This window comes from Prionailurus bengalensis, chromosome C1 (assembly GCF_016509475.1).
Source record: "Prionailurus bengalensis isolate Pbe53 chromosome C1, Fcat_Pben_1.1_paternal_pri, whole genome shotgun sequence".
NCBI lineage: Eukaryota > Metazoa > Chordata > Mammalia > Carnivora > Felidae > Prionailurus > Prionailurus bengalensis.
This window is the reverse complement of record NC_057345.1, coordinates 4,148,124-4,167,370: the sequence shown is the minus strand read 5'-3', so window position 1 is coordinate 4,167,370 and position 19,247 is coordinate 4,148,124. Positions and strand designations below refer to the sequence as shown.

Sequence of the window (19,247 nt, the reverse complement as noted above, 5' to 3'; positions counted from 1 at the left end):
TTTTCAAATCTCACTGAAGAGCCTATTTTGTGGGCTTTATTTGATTTTTAAAAATCTGACTACAAAAGCAATTTATGTTCACGGTTAACAAATGTGGAAAAGGCACATCTTATACGGAGTAAAAAAGCTCTCTGCAATTCTGGCACACAGATGTAATCACCTTTTCCCTCTTTGGTGTGTGTTAAGCCTATTTTGCAACCCAGACTTGACCTGGGCTGTGCAACAGAACAGCTCACCATCTTTAGGGCGCCCTACCGCCGCCCGCACTAACACCCCCAAGCAAAAGCTCAGGGCTTCCAGGAAATCCTGCACCAAGCTCGAGGCGGTCTGCAGCGGACCGCGTAGGCAGATTCCCTGCCTGCAGCCGGCGGTGTAGGCCATCCCGGGTCCTTGGTCGTCTGCAGCCCAGCTCGCCGGCTCCTGACTCCGGGTTCTGCGCACCCACGTGCCCTCCCAGCACAATACCCAGCAGCTCCGCCATAAATGCTCGTTTACGGGGGGTGGGGGGACCTCCAATTTCCCGTCAGGGGCTGATTCGAGAATGCAAGCCCCGGAGGCGGACCCCCGCAGGCCTTCCTGCCGCACTCCAGCCCCAGGGCCTCCGAGCCCGGGCTCGCCCACCTCGCGGGGCGCTGTATCCGCCACCGCCCAGCGTCGGCTGCCGGGACGGCCCCTCCCCCCCGCGGACACGCGCGGCGCGGGGCAAGGCTGATCCACGCGGCTGCCGCGCTCGGCACCGCCCAACAGTCGCCGAACCTTCTGGAAGCGGCTCCCCGCCGCGCCCCACCGCCGCCAGAACCGGACGCCCCGGGCGCCGGCGGCGGCCCGAGGGGCGGGGCGCGCAGGGGCGGGGCCTGCGCAAGAGACCGCATTCGATTCGCCGCCGGCGCCTAGGTCCCGCCCCTCCGACGCGCAGGCCCCGCCTCCACCCTCCCCCTCCATGGCGCCGCCCGGGCTCATTCATTCCGCGCCAGGCCTGCCAGACACCTGCGTTCTCTTTCAGTCGTTCGCCGACGCCGCCAGCATGTCGGGCCCCGCCGCGGAGACCCCGTCCGCCATCCAGATCTGCCGGTAAGCGGGGCGCGCGGAGCGGCGAGCAGCCCGGACGCCGAGTCAGCGCCCGGGCCTCCCAGGCCCGCCCCAGCCCGCCCTGCCCCCCGCCCCAGCCCGCGGCCCGGCCCGGCTTCTCCGACTCGCCGCCCTCCCGCCGAGGCCTGGATGCTCCTCAAGGCCCGCAGCGCCGGCGGCCTGAGGCGCACCCCGGGGACGGCGCCGCGGCCACGCAGGCCGTTTGCGGGAGGAATCGGCGCGGCGCCGTCCCCGGGCGAGGTCGATGCGCATCCCTGGCGCTCCGCCCCGCCCCGCCCGGTGCCCGAGCGCGCCAGAGCCCCTGCCGGGGTCCCGCTGAGCCCCCTAATCCGAGGGCGTTCTCCGGGCGGTGGTGCATCGCCTGCCGGATCCCCTGAGAGGTGGGGTGCAGATTACCAGCTTGCCAGGCGAGCCCCTCGGTGGGTACCGGAGTGGGCGGAGGCTGCAGAGATACAGTCCCTTTCCTGTCTGCCTCGGCTTTTTCGGGAGTCGGTGTTAACGGAGGAGCAGAAAATACCCATCCCCTCGAAAGGTTAATTGCTCCATAGAGCCTGGTAGCATCTTACACAATGGGAGCAACGGGTTGTTCTTCGCAGCGGACCACCCCCGGCCTTCCTCCACGGGCCATGGGTAGATAGAAGCCCCCAGAGGAAGCTGGAGATCCATGGGTAGATAGAAGCCCCCAGAGGAAGCTGGAGATCGTGAGCTGGCTCGTTTCCCACTGGAGCGGGGAGGGCCGCCTCAAGGTTACTCTTCATTACCTTGGACAGAATCGGAAGCAGGCACGCTAGTATTTGAGCATGAGCTGAGTAAGGGCAAGTCTGGGAAGGCCTCACTAGGACTGGGGCCTGCAGCCGGGCCTAGTCTGCCTGACACACCACTAAGAATGAGCTGCTTCCTGGTTTGGGGTAGGTTCCTCAGATTTGGAGGTTGGGCATCACACTGACCTTGGGTCCCACCCACCAGGTTGGTTTCCTGTGGATGGTGACATCTCCCTGGAAAAGACAACAACTGGATGTGTAGTAAGTGTTGGATTCTTGGGGTGCCTTGACTCCACCCCTACTTCTGACGCCATCAGAAGCCTTTCCTAACCTCAAGGTCAGTTTTGAGCGTTCTTAGGGAGAGGAGATCTTTAAGGGGAACCTTGCTCTGTTCCCTTTGTTATTGGCTGTGTGGCAGTCATGGCCCCACTAACTATAAGTTCCTGGCAAAATGATAGAAGCAACTGACTTTGGGAAACAGGCGGGCCTGGAGTCAGGGTCTTGGATCAGGCTCTGCCTCATATTGGCCAAGTGACCTTGGCAATCATGGTTTACAAAGGGCTTGCGTATCTCTCTTCTCATTCGGTTTGCCCAACTTACCTGGGAGAAAGGATGGCAGGGGTCTCACCGCTGTGAAGAGAGGAAGGAAACTGAGGTTCTGGGAGACCCAATGTCTCTGTAAGGTCATCCAGCCACAAGAGCCTGAGGGCAGCCCCTGCCAGGTCTTCTGTCTCCAGACCCGTGTACTTTCCACTGCGCTCACCCGAAAAAGAAGATACTGATTTCAGTCTACACGTGGAAGGCCAGGCTTTTATTTACTTCATGAGGATGATGAATAGCCAGTCTATACATATCATCTTTCTTTAACCAGCTTCTAGCAGTTAATAGTTCTTGGATAGTTTTAGACGCTTCCCGTGTGTGCACAAGCATATGTGTGTGTGCTTTTTGTTACCCATGGTGTGTACAGGGCTGCCTGTGGCACATTCACAATCGCATATTGTCTCTGAGTAGTCTTGGGACAGGTGGGCAGGATGCCTGGCTGAGGTGAGCCTCAGGTGCCCAGCATGACTGCCAAAGGGAGTGTGGGTGGGGCTGTGACAACGGCCGTGGTCACAAGGGCTTGGCCCACAGAAACCCCAGGGTACTGGAGAGTGGACATACGAGGGTGGGGAGCCCTTTAAGGACATCTGAGCTGACACCCCATGTTGAAAGAGGAGCCTCCTGCCCTAGGACAGCCAAGCCCATGAATTTAACAAGTTTTACTGGATGCCTCCAAAGAGCAAAGCGCCACGGAGGGACACCCACCTGGAAAATTCGGTCCTCATCTTCTGGGGTCCACAGTTCAGCAGAGAAGGAGGCCCAAACCTCTACCATCCTAGATAATTAAGAGTGGTCACATGCTCTTGGTGTGGAAGGCAATGTCGAAGAGATAGGGGCCCTGAAGGCTGGGGAAGGCAGTGGTTAGAACCAGCCCTGGAGTCCGACAAGGAAAACGTAATTTGCTAACTAAACGTTAATTGGCATTACTGAAATGAATTCAGCCTCTGCCCCTTTGGAAGCTGCCTGACCTTTCCGTGTCCCCATTTTCTCATGGGTTGTTCTGAGTGTTAAAGAAAGTGTATCCAGTGCTTGGCAGAGTGGCCGGCACCTTGTAAGTAAATGAAAGCTCTTTTTTGTCCAAAAAGTGGGACACTGGCCCAAGAGGCTAAGGGGCCTGGATTCGAATCTTAGCTCTGCCTCTTGTAGGTGAGCTGCTTTCGGCTTCTGCGTGTTCCGTAACCTCGCTGGGCCTCAGCTTCCTTATTTGTGAATTGGAGATGATAATGCCTGTGTCAGGGTGGCTGTAGGGATTACAATCTTTGCCATAGTGCTGGGCAGTTATAAAAGTGGCCTCGTAAAGGGCATATGAGCTCACAAAGAGAACAGTTTATCTTTGAGGGCCTGAACTTTGGACAGTCAGGCCACGGTAGGGTGCTGTCCTCCTCCCGCCTTTGATCCGGCCCTAAGATGCAGGTTCCAGGACAGCATTTAAAGTTCAGAAAACAGGAGTACCTGGGTGGCTCAGTCGGTTGAGCGTCTGACTTTGGCTCAGGTCATGATCTCATGGTCCGTGAGTTTGAGCCCCATGTCGAGCTCTGTGCTGACAGCTCAGAACCTGGAGCCTGCTTCAGATTCTGTGTCTCCCTCTCTCTTTGACCTTCCCCCGTTCATGCTCTCTCTCTGTCTCAAAAATAAATAAACATTAACAAAATTTTTTTTAAGTTCAGAAGAACATTTTTCCTATGACTATTTTGGTTATTTCCTTTTTTTTTTTTTAATGTTTATTTATTTTGAGAGAAAGAGGGAGAGAGAGACTATCCCAAGCAGGCCCTGCACTGTCAGCATAGCCCAGCACGGGGCTCCATCTTGTGGAACATGACCTGAGCCCAAATCAAGAGTCAGAAGCCTAACCAACTGAGCCACCAAGGTGTCCTCTTTTGGCTTATTTTTAACTAATGTTAATTAAATTTTGCTTAAGTTACACTTTTCCTTGTTGGACTCAAGAGTTCTAGAATGTCAGACTCGGAAGGAGCCCCAGTCCAGCTGTGTCATGTTATAGATGCGGAAAACGAGGCTCTCAGGGGTTGAAGACTTGGTCAAGGGCACACCTCGGACCGTGACCAGGAGCTGAAGGCTGTTGGTGGAGTACTCCCTGCCAGGTGTCCCCACTGCTACGATTTGTCCACCGCTTACTCAAGCTTCAGTTTATATTTGGTTGTGAGGCTTAATCGTGGCATCAGTGCGGGCCCCTAGTAGAAGCCTCCGAGGCTTTGTTGAAAAAACGGCTGAAGGACATGCCACGTAACAGGTTGTTGGAGAGCAGGACTTTGTGGAGCAGTGATGGAGATGTCCAGGTCTGTGCAATATCGTGGCACAGTATACCAGTCACTGGCCATTGAGTGCTTGGGATGTGGCCAGATGTGGAGGAAGTGAATTTTTAATTGCATTCGTTTAGATGTATTTAAATGTAAACGTAGATAGCCTCCTGTGACTGGTGGCTACACTGTGGGACAGTGTAGTATGGAGAGGGATTTAAAAACTGGAATTTATGGCAGGCCTGTGAGAGGAAGGATTTCAGGAGCTCTCTGGGAACCGCCTAGCTAATGGAGGCGGACTTTGGTTTAGACTTTGCCCAGGGCGGATAATCCAGGAATCCTCTATTTGTAGGTAAGTGTGTGAGGTCTACAAGGTATTTTGTTTGCATGCTGTTAGATACAGATCTACTAGGAAATGTATTGAGATTAGTGATTGCTTTGTTCACTGTAGTACCGACAAAGGACCTGGATTTTAGCATGTTAAGGGGTTAGAATTTTTTCCCCTTGAGCTCTGTCTTTGGGTTTACAGTGGAATTAAGGAAAACATCGGATCTGATTTAGGGAAACCACACTCTGAGCTAATATTCTGGAACATTCCATAAAACAATGCACGCTGCTGACTCCTTTCTTGCTGGGATGTGGAGGCCCTAGGAAAAGGCACAGTTCTTGCAGCTCAGAGAGCCTGTGGTTGGGTCGGCCGTTCTCACCCACCGTCCAGCCTCCGTCTGTAAGGGGGCCTGGCAGCTTGGCATTACCCTGGACGTGGCACCACAGCCCATCAGCTCCCGGGTTTCACTCAGGCCAGAAGTTGCTTTCTCCTGTTAACGTTAAGAATGAAGCTGTCAGAGGGGGCATCTGGATGGCTGAGTCACTTGCACGTCCGACTTCAGCTCAGGTCATGATCTCGCGGTTCATGAATTTGAGCCCCATATCGAGCTTGCTGCTGTCAGCGCCGAGCCCACTTTGGATCCTCTGTCCCCCTCTCTCTGCCCCTCCCCCGCCTGCACTCTCCCCCAAATAAATTAATATTAAAGAATAGAGCCGTCAGTCATTTTACCGGCAAAACTGGGTTTATTTAGGAATTGCAGGGCAAGGAAGCTTACAGCAAAACCCTCGGCGCCTGGAGAACAAAAGAGAGGAAAGCTCTTTTATAGAGGAGAGAGGGGACTTTCGGAGGGTTGTTACGAACACAAAGTCTGTGGGCGCAAACTGGGAGTTCAAAGGGTAGTGGCTTCTCACTGGCCGAGTTGTGACTGTCTCTCACTGGCTCCGCTGTTGCCGGAGCGAGGGGAAACCCTTCTTCCTCCTGCAGGAGCGGGAAGTAGTAGCTAAAGCCATGTGGACTTGCAAGGATTTTCCTGACTGGCCTGCAACCGATGCAGTGTGAGTGCGCCCTCTGCTGGCCCTGTGGCGCCACCCTAGAGGAGGTCTTTTACTGGTCTTCACCCGGTGGCGCGGCTTCTGCAAGGGGAGCCCAGCCTCCCGAAGACAGTGGTCTGCTTCCAGGTCCACTGTGTCTCCAGGTGTCCCAGGGAGGGGGATGAATTACATGGTCAGCCCACCTGGGGACAACCTACACCTGAGTAACTGAGGAAGCTTGTTACAAATGCACATTTTCTGTATGCAAATTACACTTAGGTAGAAAATCGACAAAAGTGCAGACTTTAAAGCATTTATGAGATATTTGGGGGAACTTGAATAGTCCTTTGAAACTTAAAATATATTAAGGAATTTCTGGTTTTTTTTAAAGGTGAGATCATTGTAGTTCTGCTTTTTTTTTAATTAATTTTTTTTTTTTTCTGAATTTTGACAGAGCCTGCGGAGGTGGGGAGGGCTGGGGCAGAGAGAGGGAGAGAGAATCCCAAGCAGGCTCCACACTGTCAGCACTGAGCTGGACGCGGGGCTCGAACTCATGAACCGTGAGAGCACGATCTGAGCCGAAATCAAGAGTCAGGCGCTTAGCCAACTGAGTCACCCAGACACTTTCCAAAAAGCAATATGATGAAGTATAATGAACACATAATAAAATGCATCTCTTTTAAGTGTCCAGTTCACTGAGTTTTAGCAAATGTGTACATCCACATAATGACCACGACAGCTGTGACCTAGAACATTTCCATCACCCCCAAAAGTTCCCTCCTGCTCCTTCTCGGTCAGTCCCTACCCACCCCCCGATCCCTATAAACAGGGCTGCTTTCTCTCACTCTAGTTTCTGCCTTTTCTAGACTCTCATATGGATGGAATCATACGCTTAGCGCTGCGCTTGTGAGCACCACTGCTGTGCCTGCAGGGCTCGCTGCTGTTGTGTCCATTACCTGCAATATGTTTCTCTCTTCACCTGTCAGCGAACATCCGGGTCTTTCCGGCTCTTGGCGATTTGTGAATACAGTTCACAAATGCAGATTTCAAAACTTCCAGGACACCATCGAGGAAACTTGAGCACACTTCCTGGGTATTAATGATACTAAGGAATTGGTGTTGTGTGTCAGGTGGGATAATTGTTTTGTAGTTCTGTTTTGTGTGTGTGTGTGTGTGTGTGTGTGTGTGTGTTTTGACATTTATTTATTTTTGAGAGAAAGAGAGCATGAGCGGGAGAGGGACAGAGAGAGAGGGAGACACAGAATCGGCAGCGGGCTCCAGGCTCTGAGGCTGTCAGCACAGAGCCCGGCCCGCGCAGGGTTCGAACCCGTGAGTGGTGAGATTGTGACGCGAGCTGAAGTCGGATGCTCAACCAACCGAGCCACCCAGGCGCCCCTTGTAGTTCTGTTTTTAAATGGAGTCTTTATCTTTTTTTTTTTTAGTATTTATTTTTGAGGGAGAGAGCGTGAGTAGGGAAGGGGTGAGAGAGAGACAGGGTGAGAGAGAGACAGAGAGAGAGAATCCTAAGCAGGTTCCACACTGTCAGCATAGAGCCCCACGGTGCCAGGGCTCGAACTAACAAACTGTGAGATCATGACCTGAGCCCAAACCAGAGTCTGGACACTTAACTGATTGAGCTCCCCAACCAGCTGAGCCACCCAGGCGCCCTGCCTGTAGTCTTTATCTTTCAGAGGCAATGCTAAGATATTTACGAATGCCAAACTGTGATGTCACTCGTGTGGAGTGGAGGAGTGGGTGGGAACATATCATTTGAAACCAGAGTTGAGGGGCACCTGGGTGACTCAGTGGGTTGAGAGTCCAGCTTCAGCTCAAGTCATGAACTCACCGTTCATGAGTTCGAGCCCTGTGTCGGGCTCTCCGCACAGAGCCCACTTTGGATCCTCTGTCCTCTTCTCTCTCTGCCCCTCCCCCACTCTCAAAAATAAATAAAACGTTAAAAAAACTAAAAAAATATATAGTACATATTCACCAAGGCCATAACCGTTGGAGATCATCTCCTGATTGGCTACATCATTTTTACAAAAGTTTGACGGGCAGCAAAACACAAAAATACAAACAGAAGTAACCTAACAATTCCAAATTGTATAATGGGTCTAAACCAGGACTATAGGTCTGAAAGTAGCCAACTGAAAATATTTATTGGTACTTACTTTGACTTAGGGGAGAAAAATTCTCCCTACTGAGGCGAAGCCACAGTTACAGTTCTTCCTGGGAGTCCCTGCTGAGTGGCCCTGAGAGCAGAGTTGTGGGTCCCTCTGGAGCATGTGGGAAGAATTGGCAATGGCCTCCCCAGGACACTGGGGAGGATACGGTGCCGGTCTGAGCAGGATGCGATAGCTGGTGAACTTTTTGCAAAAATAGCAAAACTTTAAAGATGTATGAGAACAGTATCGTTCTCTCAAAAGAACTGTTTGGAAAAACAAATGTTATCCAATAAGACAGTCTGTAAGTTTGCGAGTTCAGTGACCATGGATTTGGATAAGAACCCAGAGTCAAATAATAGCCCAGGTCAAAGACTTTTGTGACTCCTGAACCTTTTACTCCTTTAGAAAAGGCAAGTGAAAAACTAATTTGCCTCGGGATCGTGATGAGGCTGTTTCTGAAAAGGGTCATAATCAAAAGGAGAGGTTTCGCCCTTTTGCAAGGGCTTGGGGGAATGTGGACAAGAGCATTTTCTTTCGAGAGAGAGAGTAGGAGCCAACGGCAAGGAAGAGGAACCCAGGCCTGGTCGGAACATCTCAGGAAGGCTGTCTCGGCGGATGTCCTCTGCTCCAACTCTGGGAAGTGTTTGCTTTCAGGCCAACAGGTGGTGTGCCGGGCCGGTCAGGGTGTGGTGCTTTCTCTAGATGAGTCGCGTGAGTCCAGGAGTCTATTCCTTGGCGTTTGGCAGCACAAGGGCATGTTAGCAGTACCTTGGAAGGGCTTTTCCAGCAAGTTGGAAGAGGCTTTGTGGAGGTGTCTCTTCCAACAGAATCTCCAGGTTGCAAGGTGTGATGCCTAAGGTCTTCATCTCCCGGAAACAGATGTTGAAAAGATTGCTGTACCAAAGCATGGCTATTTATTTTTATTTTTATGTTATGTTATGTTATTTATTTATTTATTTATTTATTTATTTATTAATTATTTGCTATTATTTTTAAATTAATTAATTTTTAAATGTTTTAATTTATTTTTGAGAGAGCACCAGCGGGGGCGGGGCAGAGAGAAAGGGACAGAGGATCTGACGCAGTCTTCTTGCTGAAAGCAGTGAGCCTATGTGCGGCTTGAACTCATGAACTATGAGATCATGACCTGAGCCGAAGTCGGAGGCTCAACCGGCTGAGCCACCCAGGTGCCCCTATTTTTATGTTTTTTTTTAATTTTTATTTAAAAAATGTTTATTTATTTATTTTGAGAGAGAGGGCATGAGCAGGGAAGGGGCAGAGAGAGAGGGAGAGAGAATCTCAATCAGGCTCCACACCATCAGCACAGAGCTGGTCGTGGGGCTCGAACTCACAAACTGTGAGATGGTGACCTGAGCTGAAACCAGCAAGAGTCAGACGATCAACCGACTGAGCCACCCAGGTGCCTCTAAAGAATTTTTTTTTTTTGAGTAATCTCTCCCGCCAACATGGGGCTTGAACCCACAATGACAAGATCAAGAGGTGGACGTTCCACCGACGTGCCAGCCGGGCGCCCCGTACCAAAGCATGGTTATTTTTAATAGAAGCAATTAAACCTTTAAAATGTTGGAATGTGTCTCCTTTTGTCAACTATGGGTCAGATTAGGCAGGGGCCAAGTGCATTAGATGTCCTGTGACTACCTTAGAGGGTGAGAGTCTACAAGTTCCAAAGGGGGTAGAGCTGGGATTTAGAAGGACTGATGGCAATGTTTTCGGCCAAGGACCTGGAAGGTCTATACAGATTTTTCCAGGTGAATCGTTGTGGTGTCGTTAGCGTGTTCAGCTAACCTTGAGGACTGAGGGTAGGATGCACGATAAAAGTGTGCTAAAACTAGCCAAACAACACAGACTTTTTGAGGCACCTGACCAGAAAAATGGGTTTCCCCATCACTACAAAGTTTGAGAGGAGTTACCCAGGTAGGGATAATCTTTCTGAACAGGATTTCAAGGTGAGATGTATGAAATCCATAGTGCGAACAGATTTCCCTGGATTGCACTCTGGACAGGTGGGTAAGTGAAGTAGGCACTTTTTGCAGCCTTATTAATTTTTCTCCGCCAATGTTGGTTCACAAACACTATCATTTTGTCAGTAGACCAATGGTTCAATGCATGTATGGAGGCAAGCAGTGGGAAGTTTAGAATTTCTGGTAGGGCCAGATTGTTAATTCGGTTCGAACCAGAGTTCCCTCTCTTTATTGAGCCAACAATGAACAGATTTCCAGTCTTGTTTTGTTTTTCCCTCTCTGGGGCCAGTTGTTGGGTATCTCTTGTCGAATTTTGCAAATTATCACTTGGGACGACATCCCTTGGGACCGTGACGGATTTGGCTGTCGGTTTCCTTAAGAGCATCGTTTTTGGCAGAAATACTGCAAGGTGGTTTCCTTTGGTCTCCGGGGATGCCCAGGAGCCTCACTCGTAGGCAGAGCAGCCAGCAGCGCGGCACCTGATAAACTTTGGAGCCGGGAGCCAGTTTTTATCCCATTCCCAGTCGAGGTAAGGGAGCCTAACTGTTAGCCAACATCCCAAAGCCACGAGCTGCCCCAAAGGCGTGCTGTTGGCATAAATGTTTGTGGTTTCACCCTTGGCCAAAATACAAGGATGGCTGAAGCGGGTCCCCTGATTTTTTCTTCAGCGGCCTCAACTAACAGGGTAGTTAGTGGCAGGAATGGCCGTGAGGGGATATTCCCATGTCGTAGGGCCTGGTTGTTGGCTCTATACCCTGTGGGTCGATGACGGTCCCTGTGTTTTTGTGGATGAGTATTCCAAGGCATTCCATTCCCTCTCATTACATAGAGGAAAAGGGAAGTTAACAATTAGGGTAGCTGGGGCACCTGGGTGGTTCAGTTGGTTAAGCGTCTGACCCTCGATATCGGTTCAGGTCATGATCTCATAGTTCGTGAGTTGCAGCCTGGTATTGGGCTCATGATCTCATAGTTTGCGGAGTTGGGCTCCACTCTGACAGTCGGAGCTTGCCTGGGATGCTCTCTGCCCCTCCCCCACTCACACTCTCTTTCCCTCTCTCTCTCAAAGTAAATAAACTTTACAAAAAAAAGAGTTAGGATATCTGAGGGCAGGGGTCTTATTAAGCTTTTCTTTAAAGTCCCCAAAGCTATGTCTCCCTGACCTTTCATTTTTTTCCTTTTCACTTTTATACATGTAGTAAGCTCTATGCCCAATGTGGGGCTCGAACTCATAATCCCAAGGTCAGGAGTCGCGTGCTCTACCAACTCAGCCAGCTGGGAGCCCCTGATCTTTCATTTTTTAAGTAGGGCGTATAGAGATTGAGCCGTAAGAGAGGTGTTTGGAACCCAATTTTGACTAGCCAGCCAATTCCAGAAAACTTTGTAATTGGTGCTTAGTTTTAGGTTTTGGGAAGTTCAGGAAGACTGCCTGATCTAAATGGAGTTCTTGTTCTGAGATCAGGTTTCCTAGAATCAAACCGGATTGGAGCAAACTGCAGTTTTTCTTCGGGGGATTTTCTGTCCCTTTAAGGCCAAAAGTTGTAGCAGGTAGATGCTGTCTTCTTGCGAAGAGGTTTGAGAAGGGCATCGGAGAACCAAATCATCTATGTATCATATTAAGTAGAGCCTACAGAAAACTTTATATCATCCAAGTCAGCTTTTAAGATCTTTGAAAAGTAAGGACCCTCTGGAACCCTGGGGCATTTCTGTCCAAGTGTGTTTATGCTCCCAAGTGAAAGTAAAGAGAATAGTGGCTATCCTTACCAACTGGAATACCAAAGATGCACCGCATGGATCAAATACGGTGAAAAACTGGCTTTCTCTGGGAACAGATGTCACTAGCGTGCAGTGGTGGGAGGGGCAGCAGGTGCCGAGGGATGACCACATTACTTATTGCTCGGAAGTCCTAGACGAAAGTCCTGTAGAGGGCAAGTTGGAGTCCCTCATAGCAGCCAGTGGCTTGTGTCAAGAGCCCCTGTAGCTCCTTGGAGCCCAACGTTGGGAATTAGGAGGACATTGGAAAGACCGGCTGGAGGGATGCGGTGCCCACAGCGCTTAGCGTGATAGCAGTTTTAATGTTTGTTTATTTTTGAGAGAGAGAGAGAGAGACACACACACACACACACACACACACGGAGTGTGAGTGGGGGAGGGGCAGAGAGAGAGAGAGACACAGAATCCGAAGGAGGCTCCAGGCTCCGAGGCATCAGCACAGAGCCTGACGTGGGGCTCAAACTCACGAACCGCGAGATCATCACCTGAGCCGAAGTGGGACGCTCAACCAACTGAGCCACCCAGGCGCCCCAACATGATAGCAGTTTTATCCCAATGTCCTGGCCCTTTGCAGAAATAGCCGAAACTAGGAGGTTTTGATGTTGTTTAGGGACTTCATTTGCTGGAACCGAAAACTGAGAATTTTAGTGGTTTATTAGGAGACTCATCACAGGTGTAAGTGAGCGGGTTTGCCAGACTAACTCAGTTGGGAGTGGACATGGTTTCCCATTCCATCCTGGTCCTTTTAACTAAAAGAAAAAAAAAATCCCAGTTCAGCCCATTCATAAACATAGTTAAGTGCTTCCTGGGTGGATTCAACATCTAAGGGAAGACCAGAATTTTCTTTAAAGACAATTTGGAGTTGATTATAATAGTCATGAACAGGTTCATCAGGCTTTTGTGTGCAAGCCTGACTTCTGTTCCAGTCAACAGTTTTAGGAAAGGCTACTATACTTGCTCCCTGGAGATTTCCAGGAAGTGTTCTAGCATCTTGCCAGAGTTAGGGGTCTGTTTCTCTCTTTCCCTTTCAGGATGATCCCATTGGGCTAGTTTCATCCAGAGTTTGGCCTGGCCCTCACCTATGAGCCATGTGGACTAATTGATATAACTCTGAGAAACTAGGTTGGCAAGTTTGAATACGTGTGTTAAATTCTTCAGCAAACCCGTGGGGGGGGGTCCTTCGTCTCTTTAGGAAACTCTTTAACTATGGCTCAAAACTCAAACTTAGTCTAGGTAATGTAAGAAATATGGGGTTTATTTGGATCCTTATAGGATCCAAAGGAGACTTAGCTTTAAAGAGGTGCATTTTATTTTATTGTTATTTTAAAATATATTTTAAAATGTTTACTTATTTTGGAGGGGGAGGGGCAGAGAGAGAGAGAAAGAGAGAGAGAGAGAGAGAGAGAGAGAGAGAGAGAGGAGAATCCTAAGCAGGCTCCGTGCTGTCAGCACAGCCTGGTGTGGGGCTTGAACCCTCAAACCTCAGCCGAAGTCAGGAGTCGGACACTCAACCAACTGAGACACCCAGGCCCAAAGAGGCATGTTTGAATAGGTTCAGGATAGGAAGAAGCAGGCAGAGAGTCAAAGGAAAATGGAAAATCGGCAAGGGAATTGGAATGGGGAAACTGAGGGTGTAGAGGAGGTGAAGGTGGTACAGAAGGGAAGGAGGACGGTGGGCCTGGAGCGCGAGGTGTCTGCCGTGTGCCCTGAGACAAAGAGGACGGGGGTGGGGGGGGGAGGCCCCAGAAGCCTTTTTGTTTATGTATATATGTGTGTGTGTGTGTGTATATATATATATAGGAAGAGTATATATATATATATATATATATACACACACACACACACACACACACACACACACACACATATATATATAATTTAATTAATTTATGGAAACTGCACCCAGTGTGGGGCTTGAGCTCAGAACCCAGAGACCAAGAGTCGAAGGCTCCACTGAGCCAGCCAGGTGCCCTGAAGCCTCTTTGTCTTTAACTGTTCGTTTACCTCAGTCCAGAAAGTGTGTTTTGCAGAGGCAGTTCTGGATTCCTGATAATGTTTGGAACCTTCAGAATTCCAGTCCAGATAGACATCCCATTCAGTCATGACAGTTTTAGAGCCTGGCTATCCAGTTTAGTTTTGAGAAGCGTAAGTTTGTGGAGCTGAGAAGTTCCCCATAATGGCCACTGATGTTCTAAATTACTTTTGGTTAAGTTGGTCCATTTAAGGGGCGCCTGGGTGGCTCAGTCGGTTGAGCATCCTACTCCAGCTCCGGTCATGATCTCACGATCCATGGGTTTGAGCCCCCAAGTCAGGCTCTGTGCTGACAGCTCAGAGCCTGGAGCCTGCTTCGGATTCTGTGTCTCCCTCTCTCTCTGCCCCTCCCCTGCTCGAGCTCTGTCTCTCTCTCTTTCTCAAAAATAAATACACATTAAAAAAATTAAAAAAAAAAGGTGGTCCATTTAATTAGAACTGTGCACGAGGAGGGACCATAGTTTCTATTTACTTATTTATTATTATTCTTTTTTTAAATTTTTTTTGGGGGGACCATAGTTTTTAAACATAAAACCAAGTGTATCCCAGAAACGGGGGATGGGCATCCCCAGTTTTGATACCTGGGATCCTGTTTCTTTTCTCTTTTCTTTTTTTTTTTAGTTTTTTTTTTTTTAATGTTTATTTATTTTTAAAAGAGATACAGTGGGCGAGCAGGGGGCCAGAGAGAGAGGAAGACACAGAATCTGAAGCAGAAAGCAGAAAGCAAACGTCCTACACAGCACAGTTCCAAACAGAAGTCCGACCAAAGTCCAAGTGAGAACTCTGAAAGGGCAAAGCCTTAAAATAGATCCTGAATACAGCCAGGAGAGCTCACACACAAAGAGAGTGGAGCTTGAAATCCAGGAGAAAACTTGCCCTTGCACTCCAGGGTCAGCAAGAAAGCCGTGACCCGTGTTGGCTTTGGGGGCACTGGCACCTTTGTGTCCACCACCCCCGGAGTTGTTGGGGGGTCGCCTCTGGATCCCACTTCTGATCACCAAAAAAATGGTAACCTTAGAAATAAGAAAAGTCAGCTATTTTATCAGCGAAAATGGGCTTATTTGGGAAGAGCAGAGAAATGCAAGTTGGGACAAGCAAGCTGTGGCAAAACCAACAAAGGCAAGTCCAACAAAGGAAAGGAATGTTATGGGGAGGGGGGAGGAGGTGGAGGAGGAGGAAGTTGGGAGGGGGGTTCTGAGTGAAAGTCCACTGGAGAAAAGCCAGAGCCCAGGGGGATGAGGGTTTCTCGTTGGCTGGGTTGCAGGGGTGGTCAAGTTCTTGTGGAAGATGCAAGGTACAGGGTTTTCCGTGGAGGCACTTAGCTGATCCTTCTGTTGGAATCTGTAATTGTCATTGACGCCAAGTGCTGTAGCTTCCCCTTCTAGCTTCCCGACTCCACTCTGTGCCTTTTTCCTTTGTGAATGGTCACGCTGCTATCCCGCAGACAGGTGGTGGGCCTGTTGTCGCCTTCCTCCTTTGCTCAGGAGAGAGCCAAGCTCTATGACTTCAGGCCAAGTCATGAATTCCTTGCGTCACTGGGGTTGCAGAGAAGCATCCTGTGAGATGCTTCCGGAAGCAGAACTGCCAGTTTGACTGTGGACTCATGGGAGGAGGGGCAGCCCCAGGAGGAGGCTCGGGGAGAGGGACATCTGCATTCCTGTCTGGAGGGCTCTGGGTGGGTCAGGGCCCCTGGGGAGACAGGAGTGGGGGCTGCTAAGCCTTGTGCGGAGAACTGGGTGAACTGACCACTCGCTGCAAGATGAAGCTGCTAGTCTACACCCTCCGCCTCCGCCTCCACCTCTGCGAGCTCAGCAGGCAGGCAGCCACCTGGGAGCATCTGGGGCCCAGGAGCTCCCAGCGTCCTGGGGAGAAATGCTGGGCTTCCGTCCAGGCTGTTGAAACCAGGTCTAATCTGCTGTCTCGACCCTGTATCACTGCAAGGTAGGATGACAAGGACATTTCTGTGCCCACAGCAGCGCCTTCTTTCCGCTGGTGTCCAGCATGCAAGGCAGACTGGGCAGTCTGCCCTGGAGCCGTGGGCCACATGACTCAGGATTTATTGTTGACGGTTTGGAGGGGCCATTGGAGCACCGGGTGTTCAGTGAACTGCTTGACTGAGCATGCCCACTAATGTGTTCATCCAAGTGGAAACCTAGCATGCTTCCCTGCCGGGGCCCAGTCAAAGCCTCCCCCCCCCCCCCAGGCTTTGTTGGAGGAGGTAGGCTTTCGGGATTGGTGGGCTCTGGGCTCTGGGCAGCTGGCACCTTTGAGGGAAGGAGGCAGGTGTGGAAATTGAAGCACCGCACGTGCCGACAGCTGTGCGCGTTCATCCCTCCCTGGGCACCTGCTGCCGAGGAGTCCGGGGCCGTGGGGGCATCTGCTGTCTCCGGGGGCAGGGGCTCAAGCTGCGATTTTTGGACCAGAAGCTTACGCAGGGCAGCAGAGCTGTCCTCGCACGATGGGCTCATCTTCAGCAGCACAACGTTGTGCTGTTACCGTGGCCTTCCTATGTTTATTTCAAACTTTACAGAAACTTTGTTCGGTGAGTATATCACCCTCTACTTCGTACCGGCTTTATTTATCGAAACGTAATCCGTGTTCCATAGGACTCATCCACTGAAGGGTACAGTTTAGCCAGCAAAAATGGGTTTCTTTGGGAATAGCAGAGAATTACAACTCCAGACAAGCAAGCTTCTGTGAAACCGCTGGCAAGTCTGGAGAACAGAGGAACCTTTATAGAGGGAAGGGGTGGGCGGCCTGGGAGGGCTGTCCTTTGGAGCAAACTGGGAGTTGGAAGTGTAGCGGCTTCCCATTGGCTGAACTCTGACAGTCTCTCCTTGGCTGGGCTGTTGCTGGAGCTGGAGGAGAGCCTTTCTGGGGCCTGCCTGTGGTCAAGCAGGAGGGGTGTGGTGGGACCTGAGGATACCTCTCCTCCTGCTGGCTCTGTGGGGTGTGAGACCTCCCCCTGCTGGCCTCCCGACTCCATTACAAACGAGGCTTATGAATTGTTTTATTTAAAACAATTGTTTTATGTTTATTTTTTTATTTTTGAGAGAGAGAGAGAGAGAGAGAGAGAGCGAGCAGGGGAAAGGCAGAGAGAGAGGGAGTCACAGAATCCAAAGCAGGCTCCAGGCCCCTAGCTGTCAGCACAGAGCCCGACGCAGGGCTCGAACCCACGAACCGTGCGATCATGACCTGACCCGAATAAATATTTTTTTATTTTTTGTTCATTCAATTTTTATTAATTTTTACACCGCCTCCATCTATTTTTCTTTCTGGGCAAGTCCGGCTCTTCGGGACATTCCAGATAAGTGGAATCATGCAACATGGTGTTTTGTATCTGGCTTCTCTCACATAGCGTGATGTTTTCATCATGCGTGTATCCATGCTTCTTTGATAATAATTCACCGTGCGGGGACATGCCACATTTTGCATGTCTATTTGCCAGCTGATGGACCTTGCCGTGTTTCCACCTTTCATCTATTATGCATAACGTTACTATGAATGTTCCTGTCCAAGCTGTTGTGTGGACGTGTGCGTTGATGTCTCTTGAATGTATACCTAGTGTGGCTTAATAAGACAAAGGTATTTAGTCTTTATCCCTGGGTCCTGGCACAGAGTTCCTCAGACACTTGAAATTCTTCCAGTGAGAGTGTATCTTTGGTATGCTGATGAGATGCGAGGTGGCCGGGAGCCCTTTAGATAGCTTCAGGATGGGGACTGGTGGCCAGCCTGGCGCAGGCTGCCTTACAGCGGTGGAACTTTCAGCCCCACCTCCTATCTGGGGATGGCGGTGGGGGGAGGGAGGCCTGGAGGTTGAGTTAATCACCAGTGCCTCCTTCGTGACCCGGCCATAAAGACCCGGAACAGTGGAGTTGGGAGAGCTTCCGAGTTGCCGAACACATGGAGGTGTTGGAAGGGCAGCGTGCCTGACCCCACCCCACACCTTGTGCTATGCGCCTCTTCCATCTGGCTGTTCCTGAGCTGAATCCTTTACAACAAACCGGTAAATGTGAATAAAGCAAAGTTTGCCTGAGTCCTGTGAGCTGCTCCAGCAAATGATCCAACCGGAGGAGATTTTTGTGGGAACCCCAAAGTCTAGAGCCAGTTTGTCAGAAGTTCAGGCGGCCTGGGACTTGAGAGGGGCGTGGAAGCAGGGACAGCCTGGAGCCCTTGAACTTTGGATGGGGTCTGTGCTACCTCTGGGCTGTTAGAACTGTCAGAACTGCGTTGAATTGTAGGACACCCAGCTGGTGGTGCAGAAGAGAAGAACCCGCACCTTGGGGGTCAGAGGCCGTGTGAGTAGGAGTAGAATTGCTGGGTCATGCGCTTACTCTGTTCAACTTCCGGGGTGTTTTCCAACGGGGCTGTTTCCCCCCCCCGCCCCCCCCGGCAGTGCGGGGGCGGTCCACATCCCCCTCCGTGCTGGGTATTTGCCTTTTGGATTGCAGCCGCCTATCTCCTTGTGGCTTAGATTTGAATTTCTCTGATGAGTAATGATGCTGAGTGCTTATCAGCCATTTGTACAGCTTGGCTGTTTTGTTTCTTTACCTGTTTTTCATTTGGCATATTTGTCTTTCTGTTACTGAGTTGTTAAGACTTCCTTCTATATTCTACAGATAAGACCCTTCTCAGATACATGGTTTGCAGAGATTTTCTCCCGTTCAGTCTTTTCGCTTTGGATGTTCTGTCTTAAAGCACAAACCTTTTTTTACTTTTGCATGTTTATTTAGAGACCGAGCACACATGCTCGTGCATGAGTGGGGGAGGGGCAGAGAGAGAGAGGGAGACAGAGAATCTCAAGCAGGCCTCATGCCATCAGCACAGAACCCGATGCGGGGATCAACCCCACGAACCGTGAGATCATGACCTGAACCAAAGTCACGAGCCAGACGCTCGACCGACTGAGCCACCCAGGTGTCCCTTGAAGCGCAGAAGTTTTGACATTTTCATGTAGTGTAGTTTCGGTTTTTTATTTTTTGGTTGCTTGCACTCTTACCATCGCGCCTAAGAAACCGTTGCCAGACTCAGGGTCACAGAGCCTTTTACCTGTATGTTCTCTTTCAGCCTCAGCCCTTCTGTTCAGAGCTTTACCTATTTTGAATCTGTGAGGTAAGGGTCCAGCTTTGTTCTCTTGAGGTGGACCCGCCCCTTCTTCCGAGGTCCCAGGACTTGTCGGGGTCCCAGGACTTGTCGGGGTCCCAGGCTGGTGAGTGCAGGTCTGAAGCCACACAC

At 50.5% G+C, this 19,247-nt stretch overlaps 1 protein-coding gene across 4 annotated transcripts in view; it reads left to right on the top strand.

The window, feature by feature from the left end:
- The first annotated feature begins 352 nt into the window (after window positions 1–352).
- Window positions 353–19,247, top strand: part of ACOT7 (acyl-CoA thioesterase 7) — a 99,743-nt gene continuing 80,848 nt past the window's right edge. The window contains exon 1 of one of the 4 annotated variants that reach the window (XM_043573654.1): window positions 353–1,071. In XM_043573654.1, the coding sequence (XP_043429589.1) occupies window positions 941–1,071 (131 nt within the window). In that variant the 5' untranslated portion in view covers window positions 353–940. Of the gene's footprint in view, window positions 1,072–1,185; window positions 1,509–14,889; window positions 15,021–15,575; window positions 15,954–19,247 lie in introns of those variants that run through there. The other 3 variants (XM_043573652.1, XM_043573655.1, XM_043573653.1) reach the window with 3 other exon arrangements.